Source organism: Gambusia affinis, linkage group LG20 (assembly GCF_019740435.1).
Source record: "Gambusia affinis linkage group LG20, SWU_Gaff_1.0, whole genome shotgun sequence".
Lineage (NCBI taxonomy): Eukaryota > Metazoa > Chordata > Actinopteri > Cyprinodontiformes > Poeciliidae > Gambusia > Gambusia affinis.
Window position 1 is genome coordinate 1,521,089 of NC_057887.1, and position 12,567 is coordinate 1,533,655.

General features: G+C 39.7%; 1 protein-coding gene across 2 annotated transcripts in view; it reads right to left on the reverse strand.

Annotated features, from left to right (window-relative positions):
- The window catches only part of reep3b (receptor accessory protein 3b), a 29,603-nt gene that overhangs the window by 14,976 nt on the left and 2,060 nt on the right, over positions 1–12,567 (reverse strand). For both annotated transcript variants that reach the window (XM_044102986.1, XM_044102985.1), the window contains exon 2: positions 4,538–4,610. In XM_044102986.1, coding sequence (XP_043958921.1) covers positions 4,538–4,610 — 73 coding nt within the window. The remainder of the gene's footprint in view (positions 1–4,537; positions 4,611–12,567) is intronic.

Consider the following 12,567-nt stretch of genomic DNA (forward strand, 5'->3'; position numbering starts at 1 on the left):
CCTGCTTCTCGATCACACTCACACACAGAAATCTAGAATGTAGAGCAGAGCGAATGAGATGGAGAAATCAATTTTTTATGAAGCAACCATCTACCTTTTAACACTTTCTCTCAACAAAAGGCTTTGATATTAATCAATGTTGAATAATTACAGTTACAGTTATATTGGACTTATGAGCAAAGTCTTACACTTTACATATATTTTGTTATTGACTAAACTAGGAATACAAACAATAAAATGACTTACGATTAATGATTTATTAGACTAAAATTTGTTTCAACTGAATAAAAACATCTGTTAGTTTTTCTTTTAGTGTTTTTGTTTGGCCACCATCCAGAAGCAGGTGCCACTGGTCATCCTTAAGTGGAGCCAGTTGATACAGAAACAAAGATGGCGGGGGCATTCCAGAAGAGGAAAGAGAAATGGTCCAATCAGAGTCTGCTGTGGGATGCAAAGTTAACTTCATAAGGTTCTGTTTTGAAATACGAACACTCAACAAGCTCCTTACGTTTCACCTTCATAATAGAACTCCTTCAGCTGAGCTGCATGGAGGAGAAGTGTCAGCTTCTCAATCAAAAAATAACTGATGTGATACGAAGAATACAGAAGACTTCCTGGGAAGTTCTCATACGACAAGAGGATACGTAAGGAAATAATCCACCTTCATATTTCTGATCAAACATAGTAGTGGTTTTATAACATGAGACCAGGTGACGTATCAAGAACAACCTACAAGAAATAGAACCATTTCATTTTCCTAGCAGCCCTGGTACAGAGAGCAAACGTCTTTGTTCTTGTGGAGTGTGCAGAGACCTTAAAGAATCAGTAAATGCAAGACTCTAAAATATGAAGAAGAAAGGAGAGATACTCGTGGTACCTAGGGTTTTAGATCTGCTGTGGGTGAGCTGGGAATGTGTTTCTAATTCAGTCGACGGGGATTTCACTCTCACTGACACAAGTTGCATCACCAATCTCTCCACAGAATCCAACTTCAGCTTTTAAACCAATATCTACATGTATGTTCCTATCAAAGTCTGGGTTCAAACAGAGCCTGTCCTGCGGCATTTTTCAGAGCGTCCCGTTTCTTCTAAAGCAACATCAGTAGAAAGTAGAACGACCTGTTTCAGAAAGAGTGCTGCAGTTTTCACATAGAATTCCTTTTAAGGCATCCAGCATTCACGTCTGACTAGTTTTAAAACTGAGAGAACACAATGCAGACCAAATGTCTTCAAAACCTCAGAAATAGTGCCTTTGCTTTCGTGCTGTTAGAAGATGGAAACCAGATAACAACTTCAGCTTAATCAGTCAGATCAGTACAAATGAGTATGACCATCAATTTCACTTTTCTAAACTGGTCTGTCTCCAGGAAATGGGCCCAACATGGTTACTAACTTTATCATATTACAAAGTCACAATTGGATCTGCCTCATGCACACCATTGATATTAATATTATTGGTAGAGTTCACATTGTTGTTGAAGATACACAAGTTATGCAGGAGCTTGAACTGCTACACTCTTAATCTTTCTCCTTTTCGTTGCTTTTGTACACACAAATTTTTTGGGTTGTGTTTGTTGCTGCTTATTATAGTATATGGCAGACTGGCCAGCAAATGAAACCATTACCTTGCACTGGTCTGCGTAATGCCTAATCCAGAAAGACAACCAGACTGTTGGAGCCCAATATCTAAAATGGGTAAAATGCTTCAAAACCATCTGTAGAAGTTGGATTAGTGAATGTGTGGCAATCCAAATTCCCAAAATGAGAGCAATCTGACATTTTATTCAAACCGACATGCATCTTACTAACAAAAAGATTACTTTTTACTGCTAAAGCCGAGCTCCACAGAATTGAAGATATCACAATATTGCCAAACACAATCTCTGATCATGCACCGGTTACTCTCCAGTAGAATATATTTTCATTGCTGCCCATTCTTCAGAGAGATCAACTGCTAGCAGTGCTGCCAGTGCTTAATCCATGTGTTCCTGGCGCTGCTCAAGACTAAACTCATAATTTATGGTCCTCCACGCTGAACAGCTCTATGTTGGCAGATGGCATGTCCGCTGGTCCACTGCATTACTGTATGGGAAATGTTGTTTGGAGTTTGCAGTGATGTAAATCATGAGCCAATCAATGAATGCAGTCAGCTGTCTATCAAACTGCTTCTTTATTTCTTAAATCAAATTGCTTCTGCACAGTCCACGGCTCGCCGTGCCTTGTACTGCAGAGAAGAGCTGCAAACGGTCTGCTAATTTATTAAATAGTTCCACTTTGGGGTCAATAAATTCAAAGGGGTTCCCCCTTGAATTTGAATTAATGGAGATGAATTTGGCCATGGCAGACTAGGACAGAACCAGTTAGTGGAGAAGTGGTTTTATTGCATGTCCTCCCATTTTGCCCAACTACCACGCCAAGAGGCATATTGAGAACAAATCATGTAAAGTGGAACTACCAACTTATTTGTATTTTATTCATGAGATAACAAATTGACAAAGAGTTTAAATAAAATTGCTCCTGCTCGAATTGTCCCCAACCTTAAGTATGCTAAATAAATACACCGTGTTCCAAATTATTATGCAAATAGGATTTAAGTGTCATAAAGATTAATTTTATTGTTGTGCTATTAAATGTATATATAGTATTCTGTGTCAGGGCTCTTTGAATAACTATCATCAATTTCAGAGAGCTGGTTGATTAGTTTGTCTGGTAAGCTCAATTAAAGGAAATCTACTTAAGAAGGATGTTCCACATTATTAAGTAAGCCACAGGTTTCAAGCAATATGGGAAAGAGAAAGGAACTCTCTGCTGACGAAAATCATCAGATAGTGTAGTGCCGTATGACAAGATATGAAAACATTAGATATTTAACAAAAACTGAAGCATTATGGTACTGTGAAGAGATTTGTGGCTGATTCAGAACAAAGATGGATTTGTACAGATAAAGGGATAATGAGGAAAGTTTCTGTTAGACAAATTCATCGGATTAAGAGAGCACCAGTTAAAATACCCTTACAAAGCAGCAAACAATTATTTGAAGCTGCTGGTGCCTCTGGAACTTCAAGGTGGAGGATCCTCCAGAGGCTTGTGGTGCATAAACCTACTATTCGGCCATCCCTTACCAGAGCTCACAAGCAGAAACAGTCTCAGTGGACCCAGCCGTACATGAAGATTAATTTTCAAACAGACTTGTTCACTGATGACTGCTGTGCAACCCTGGATGGTCCAGATGGACAGAGTAGTGGATTGGTGGTGGATGACCACCACGTCTCAACACAGCTGTGACATCAGCAAGGAGGTGGTGGAGTCATGCTTTGGGCCAAATCATGGGGAGAGAGAGAGCTGGTCGGCCCCTTCAGAGTCCCTGAAGGTGTGGAAATGACCTCAGCAAAGTAGATGGACTTTCTGACTGATCACTTTCTTTCATGGTTCAAAAACAGGTAACCTTCCTTAGCAAAAATCATCTTCATACATGACAATGAATGCTGTAAGGAATACCACTGTGTCATTGGCTGCTATGGGCATAAAAGGGGAGAAACTCATGATGTGGTCACCATCCTCCTCTGACCTCTGACCTCAACCCTATTGAGAACCTTTGGAGTTTCCTCAAGCAGAAGATCTGAGGGTGGAATGCAGTTCATATCAAAACAGCTCTGGGAAGGTATTCTGACATCCTACAAAGAAATTCAAGCAGAAACTTTCCACAAACTCACAAGTTCAATGGATCAAGAATTGTTCAGGTGATATCAAAGAAGGGGTTCTATGTTAAGATGTATGTTGAGATGTTTTTGATTGAAATAGCTTTTGATTTTAGTACATGTGACCACTTAATGCTGCACATTCAAAGAATGACCGTTTGCAGTTCTTTATAATCCATAAAATGTTTAGAAAATCTGCTGTGCATAATAATTTGGAACAGTGAATTTTGAGTTTTTTTATTTTGAAAAAAATATTATTCTCATGGGGAGTTTTTCATCCATCCATCCATTTTCTTTACACCCTTCTTCCCTAAATGGGGTCAGGAGGGTTGCTGGTGTCTATCTCCAGCTGCGTCCCGGGCGAGAGGCGGGGTCACCCTGGACAGGTCGCCAGTCTGTCGCAGGGCAACACAAAGACTTACAAGACAAACAACCATGCACACACACACTCACACCTAGGGAGAATTTAGAGAAACCAATTAACCTGACAGTCATGTTTTTGGACTGTGGGAGGAAGCCGGAGAACCTGGAGAGAACCCACGCATGCACAGGGAGAACATGCAAACTCCATGCAGAAAGATCCCCGGCCGGGAATCGAACCCAGGACCTTCTTGCTGCAAGGCAACAGCTCTACCAACTGCGCCACTGTGCAGCCCATGGGGAGTTTTGTTCAGTAAAATTTGATTTATAATGTAATAGTTCATGACTTGAAAATTATACTGACCATCATTTGCATTGACCATTTAAGAAAATCTGAGAAAATATCACGTGCATACTCATTTGGAACACGGTGTATACTGTATGTCATCAACTAAGTCAGAAATGTTGCTGAGAACTTACATATTCCTTAACATTTTTGGTCTTGACAGCCTTATAGGAGTAATATGCAGGATACAATGTCCCAAACAGGAGCCTGGAAAAAAAGGAGACAAAAGAAAAAACTTCATGAGGTCAGTCAATAATGGCAAACAAACATGAAATATTAATCAAATATTCTTTCAATCTGAAAATGAAAAAAACCCAGCAGAACAGCACTTCCTTTAAAGTCTTGAGATGTTAAGCAAAGACTGATTATTGGCCAAATATCATATCTGAATGTGTTTATGAGTGTGAAGTGTGGTGCAGTGCTAGAGCGGGCGCTCAACAAGCAGACGCCATTAATAGAAACGCCAGACTTAGCCATTGTGCATGTATGTAAAAGGAGACGGGTCCTCTAGTAATATAGAAACAGAGTTACTGCAGAGTCAGAATCTGACATAGATGTGATCTATATCAACTCCACATGAACACTGCTGAGAGAAAACTATCATCATCCACACATACACACACACACACACGCCTTCTCTCAGGTTCTCTCTGTTCATTCCTTTACCATTTCCACAGCAGAGCTTTCTCTGCAGATCAAACTAGAGAGTGCAAATCACCTGGTTCTGTTCAGCAGGAAAAACCTCTGACTGCTGCTGGAAAATAATGCACCTTAAGACTACATGCGGCATCATGAATCTGTTTTTAATCATTTATAAGATTTAATAATGGATTGTCAAATTTTAATTTTCTATTCATGTAAGTACTTAAACTGAGCACAAACCAGAACCAAGCCAGAATGGTCTCCTTATATTACATTTTTCTTCTTGACAAGAATGAAAGACAACAGATGACACAGATTACAGCAGCCAAGATGATGTGTAAAAAGAGCAGCAGATATCTGTAGAAGAAGCACAGGAACTGCTCATAAGGCACTTCACTAGAATTGAGTTATAAATTAGTTTGCAATGTCCCCAAATTTACTAAAGTCTCAAACAATTAGTGGTCCAAAGATAGCCATTTTTTTAAGCACAGATCTTTAAAAAGTCTGACCTGCCAAATCTGATTTTGGCCGACAGCAATCTGCCAAAATGAAGGAACTCAGGGTCGATTTATTGATGCACCCCTAAATATAATGACTCAACTCATCTCATGAGTGGCTGATAACAACTGACAACACAGAGCTTCTCACCCACCCGTCACCTCAGGAAGCTGAGGTCAAACTTTAACTCACCCTGGGAACAGGCAACAGGGCAGCTGTGGTGGAATCCATCAAAGAATTACGAACCCAGCTCTGTCTCAGCATAAAGCAGCAACAGACTAGAGTAGTCTGTTGAATAACTCACTGTACTTGCGATGAATATTCGCAAGTACAGCAAATATTCATCACTGTACTTGCCCCCTTGGCTTATGGACACATTATTTTCCAAGTCAACCATTGAGTGGTTCATGGGCAACTTGAACCCAAGTTGCTAACAATCTGATCAGAATTTTGGTTCAACCACATCAACAGCATGCCAATGTTTTGCTAGGCAAGCTAACGGTTCTGTTCTGAGCAGCCACCAACATCTTCCCTCCAACTTCAGGCTTTGGAACAGATTTCCTCAGATCACCTACAGGAGCCATTTGGGAGACTTGTAGCAGCGTTTAAATCAAAGTCCAGCTCCTAATCCTCATTGTGATGCTGTGGGATGACTTAAAACAAGCAGAACGTAGAATTAACTAATCAAACATCTCATATCTGAAAGTGAGGAGAGGAACGAGTTGACGTCAGGCAGATGTCAGAGACTGGTAGGCGTCAAGAAAAAGCTCAACCAAACAGGGTAAGACTAGCAATTATGAGGTTCGAACTTTTACTCAGCTAGAAAGCTCAGTTTTGTTTAAAGGGTAATTATGCCAATTTTTACTCAGAGATCAATAAAAAAAATTAAGAACAGATCTTGATATTGGAGCATTTTTAATAAAGAGCAATGTTTAATGAGTTGTCCTCATTTTTTCCACAAGTCTGTAAATAACATAAAAACGTCTTTCATTGTGCAGGTGAAATAGTGCGACAGCTTTTTCTGGCCAAAATTCCCTCATTCAGATTCAGCCTTCCAACCAATGAACAGGTAAACCTTAGCAGAACATTTACATACACATACTTCCATTTAGAAACAACACCTAATCTCACAATATGGGCAAAGATCTGGAGTTGGAAGGCTTCCAGAAGAACAGCAGCTTCCCAAATACACCGACACACTATATTTAGTCATGTATACTCCCTCAAACCCAAGTCTCCACAGCAGCATGCGAGCACAACCACAACAGTTTATTTTCCCGTTGTTGCTATAGAAACTGAAAGGCTGCCAAAGCTCCCTGGCTCTTGTCTTCGCTGTGTGCTACACTCTTATTTCAAGGCACTGTGAGTTTTTGTCCAAAGGTAGTGAGGCATTCTGACTCAGTCCAGAGATGTAAAGAAAAATCTCAGAAATATGCTAAACAATTCTAGAAGTACTCTCAAAGCTTTTTCCTTTTGCAAGCAAATTGATGTTTAAATTAGGACTGAAATAATTTGTAGGATTACTCATGATGACTCAATCATGAAGATAATTGTCAACTCATTTAAAATTGGATTAATTGTTAATTGGACTATACAGATTCAAAAACTGGTGTGCTAATGAATATTAATGAGCTAATGTGACTTGATTTGCGATGAGTGTCACTCAGATGGAGTGTAGGATGTAGGGTAGTGATCGCTGTGGTAAACAGCCTGTACTTGTACTCATGATGTTGAGCCCACACAAACCACTGTGGTGTGGTCATCCGGAGGGAGAAGCAGCCCTGGTTACACAGGCCTCCAGCCTGGCGGTGGCGCTGTGGTAGCGTGTTGCTCCAACCTGACTTCATCCAAAAACGTCTAGATAGAGTTTAGTCATGGAATTGTCATGGGAATGTGCTGTGAATTTACAGTGTGGTGAAGGCACAGGAGAGAATCTCAGAGACCCACAACAGGAAAAAAACAAAAAACAAAAAGGGAAAAACAATAGTTTAAAGACTACCTGCACTGAGCATTTCACCGGCAGAGCAGAATCATTCCTGAAAGACTGGTTATTAGTAGGTGTGCACCTATTGCTGTTTTCTGGACTGTGGTTGATTTTTAACTTAAGCTCATGGGATAATATCAGCTTCACATATGAGTATTGGCCAATCACTGATCTCCCAAAATGAATGAAATCAGCTTGCCAATAAATTTTTGCACCTCTAGTTTATAGTTGATGCATTTGAACAGGACAGAAAGCCGGCAGTGCTTTGTGTCCAATCACAGCATCGGCGCCATCTTTCACTCAAACCAGAAGAGAAGCTGTACCTTATCGGCATTTATACTAACTCAATGTGACAATCATGTTTCTTCAGAGCATGCTGCACCAAGGTAGGCTTCAAGTTTAAAAGCCACAGCGCTTCCTCTGCTTGCACAAGCTCAATATAAACCGCAAATATAACCTATTTGTTCACCTGCTTTCACAGGTGAGCATTGAGAGTGCCATGGAGTGAGAATGATATATCTTTGTGAACAAAGAACTATTTACATCTCACATGCTGCCCAGTGTGTGGCTCGGTATTTGCAGTGAAATTTGATTAAAGTTCATGTATGTGTTCCCCACTCAGCCGGTGTGTTAGTGGGACGGTGGTTCAGCCTGTCGCACTCACCTCGTAGTCATCCAGCTTACTGGTTTTTGTTTTTTTGTTGGTATTTTTTGCAGCACGACCATGTGCCACATCAAATGTCTTCTCTACCTCTGTTCTACTCCACTCAGGCAGAGTAGTTACACGCAGCCGAGCAATCCGGGCAACTAACACAAATCGTCTCTGTGGTGCTTACTGAAAATTCAGTCACAAAATGGGAAAAACTTGATTTCTACTAGTGCCTCATAAATGCAATGTCCCGTTTGACTCTCTCATCCAGCAGAGAGATGCCAATGCAGTAGATTTAGCTCCTCATGCAGGTCCAATGTTCTATGAGCAGAATATGGGCTCCTCTCCCTGCTGAGAACATCAGCAGGGAGAGGAGCCCATACAGACTGAATGGAATCTGGGAGAGGGGGTCTAGTTTAATTAGCCGAGCTTAAAAGCGGTCAGTGATAGTTGTAATTTGTAGAGATGTATTTGTGAACAAATAAAACTCAAACTCAAAGATTAAAGTCACACAATCAGATTGTAGTTATGGTAACAAAACAATGTGACTATTAAGATTGTTCTTTGCACTTTTGCAAAGTAAACTTGTCAGCTTCTTTATCTTAAATTTAAATGTTTAATAATTTAAAACCTTTTAAATAATCTAAAATCTAATTTAATATCAATGTAATTTTCAATAAAGACATGTAGTTTTTTGGTTTGTTGTTCCAGTTGGCTTACTGGAAGACATTGTCGGCAAAGTTTTCCAGTCACAATTAATTACCCTGTAATATTTTACATTTCATGCCAACTTAACATTTTTAATACAAAAACATGGTGGACTGCTCCGGCGCCCTGACCACCAGGCTTAGAAGGTTTTCTGGAGGAAGCCCAACAATAAACTCTGAAAAGCCTGACTTGGTGAGCAAAACAGCAGCATGTCTGTATGGGTCGAACAGTTACTGACATAAAACTCAGCCTCTGGTGATTTTTAACCCTCAGAGAGGAATCTAGGAAATGGAAACTATCCCTAAAGCAAACTCTCCACATACAAAATTCCTGAAAACCAAAACATGACGTTATAATATATTATAAAATCATTATAATACACTACTTTATGTCTTTAAAATGTAATCCTCTTCAAAATCTGTCTACATCTGCTCCTGCAGATTGGTAACTGTATGAAGGGAATCGGACATTCCTGCAGGATAATTACAAAGCTACGCCCATGTTTGGTGAAGCACTCTGAACACGACAGCAGCCAACTGTCACTATTACAGCAGCACAAAAAGACTGCAGCACATTTCTTTAAACCCTCAGAAAAAAACAACAAATAAAAAAAAAAATGCTTGAAAACTTTCTTAAACTCTACAAACCAGAATGTCAGATGTATGAGAAAATTTTTTTCTCCTTAACTGTAAACTTGGGGCCCCTACCTCATACTAACTCAATCTTTCTGTACCTCGCCCACATCTCCACCCTTCATGCAGCTGAAAAAATAGGCCCAGTGTGTTCTGATGGGCCTCGACTTGGGGCTCCGGGTCAACTCCACTAGTTTCCTGACATCGAACACCACCAACAGTCAGTTTTAGGGAGGGAAGCATGGAGCAGAAGGAAACAGAAAAAAAAAAAAAACACACAAGAAAACAGAATGAAACACTCAGAGGGAGAAGAGATGGGGGAGGGTTCCAGTCTCTGCCATGTTGAGCTCACAGCATCTGGTTTGAACTTGACAAATAAGAATTTCATTATTCGACTCTCCCCTAAAAGCTCTGAGTGGATTGTTTTTGAAGTGCTGCTGAAGCAAATGGGAGTAGTTAGAGAAAATTCCTTTATGGGAGAGTAGCCAACATAAAGTCATATGTGGTGAATTAGATGTGTTCTGGTGAGGCTCGTTTGTCAGTCTGAGAGCACCTTTTGAAAACAAAAAACCATGAGCAAGTTTTAAACAACCTTTTAAATCTATATTGTATTTTGCATTAGTTTCAGTCTCTGAAATTAGAGACAAAGATTAAAGCCATGCTATATGTCAGGGGTGGGCACTCCTGGTCCTGGAGGGCCGGTGTCCTGCAACTCTTAGAGTCTCCCTGGTCCAACACCAGCAGAATCGCCTCCTAAGTGCAGTCAGGTTCTCAAGAGCAGCATGTCTGTATATAATGACCTCATTATTTGACTCAGATGTGTTGAAGTAAAGATACATCTAAAAGTTGCAGGAGGCCGGGCCTCGAGGCCTGCAGTTACCCACCCCTGCTATACATGCACAAGTGCACATTTGGAGGTGCGTGTTGAGAGTGCAGTGAGAATGAGATATCTTTGTGAACAAATCATTACGTGCGGCATGTGTGTTCACGTCTCAAAATGTTGACTCCGTGTCTGCGGTGATAAAGTTTGAGTTCCCGGTTAGCCGGTGCATTAGTGGACTGATGGTTCAGCCTGTGGAGGAGCTTTGGCGCTCACCTCCTGACCACCAGAGCACGCCGGTTTGTTTTATTTTAGTTTAGTTTTTGCGGCGGCGAAATGCATATCAAATGCTTTGTCTACTTAAAGTCAGGTAAAATTGCTGCGCAGCAACGCAAAGATCAGAGCAACTTGTCCCATAAACTGTTTGGGCAACCAAAACAGTTTCTGTGGTGCTTATTAAAAATTCAATAGTCACGAAATGGAAGAGCTACTAAAGCCACATAAATTAAATCTCCCGTTGGTCCAGTTACATCCAGCAACAGAGAGGCCAGTGCAGTCTAGCTCATCATGCAGCGCCGGTCCAATGTTGAATGAAGCCTTGAGCAGAATTTGATTTAGGGGCCCCTCCTGCTGCAAACATCAGCACCACCAACAGCATTTTACCATGGATTAAGTGAAATCTGGGTGAGGGGGCCTAGTTTAATTGACCAAGCAGTCAAATATAATTGTAGTTTACCAAGATGTAATAATGAACAACTAAACCTAAACAAGATAATACTGACAGCATCAGATTGGTGTTATGGAAACAAAACAATCTAACTAAGAAGATTGTTCTTTATACGGAGCCCTCCAGGGAACATGAGGAAAATTTTATATTTTGAGTTCCCTCACAATATGCTTACTGCAATATTTGCTGGTCTATTTTGTATACCGTCACAAATGTCAATTTAAAATGTCAAATATATACACATTTAAATAGCCTCAATATTTATTCTTTAACTCTTTGGTGCACAAAATTTACTGAAAGTCGATTTTTTATTCACTGCATGTTTGTATAAGGCAGAGATGGAACTGCACCAAAACTGCCCTTTAAACCATTCAGACTATCAACACAAAAGAGACACAATTTAAACTGTCAGATGACTTTTACTCTGTGATAATAGCTCAGATATAGTTTGGATGTATTTTTTTTTCTTTCCTACTTACGGAAAGTTTGTGTTTATTTCATAGGTTTGTGTTGCATTTCTGTCCTAAAGAAAAAGATAAAGAACTTCAGATATTTCACAAAAAGATATTGAGATGCATGGAAAAACCTCATAAAAACCTTATGTTATAGCAGAAAGTATGATGAAGAAAGGCTTACGATATTCAATTATTCCATATGAACTGTACAGTTAGTACATTATTGCGAGGGAACGCAAAAGAAAAAAAATTCCCTCTCCGCTAGAGGGCTCCTTATCTTTGAACTTCTACAAAGTAAACTTGCCAGCTCATTAAAATCTTAAATTTAAATGTTAAACAATTTAAAATCTTTTCATTTATCTATGCTGAAACCATTGAATAAAATTTAACAGCATTGATATTCTCTTAGTTCATTTATGCCTTGGGCTGGTTCTAAATGTGATCAGCATTACATTATGTTTTTAGATCCACTAACTGATGGCTTCATTTGGATTTAACATGAGTGCAAATAATTTAGATTTATTTTAACTGTATTTTTAAAACTATAACTGTGGGTGTAAATATTGTCAGCAATGTCTTCTGGTAACATATTTTACGTTTCCTGTCAATGTAACATCTTTTAATACCGAACTCTGGTGGTCCACCAAGGAGCCCCGACCGGCTTTCTGGGGGGAAACCCTGGAATATGATCATTTCATTTAATCAAATTCTTAATAAGTTAGGTTATGGAATATGGAGTAACATTTATTCCCTTTCTCAATGTATCTTTATAGCAATATTTTTATAATTTCTCCACTGTATGTCACCACATTTTGGAAAATATTTTCTTTAGTTTCACCAATGCAGATTAGATCAGAGCTCAGTTTGGAGCTAATGCTAACACCCACTCTGAGCAATCAGATCTGTAAACACCCATAAAACTGGTTCAGGTTGGACCAACAGGTTTGTTTTGATTTGCTGTAAACTAGGATGACTGCATCCCGTCCTGTACACTCATACTGTAGAAGAGTTTGGCCCACTCCCAGTCGTCAGAGTGTATTTTCCATCTT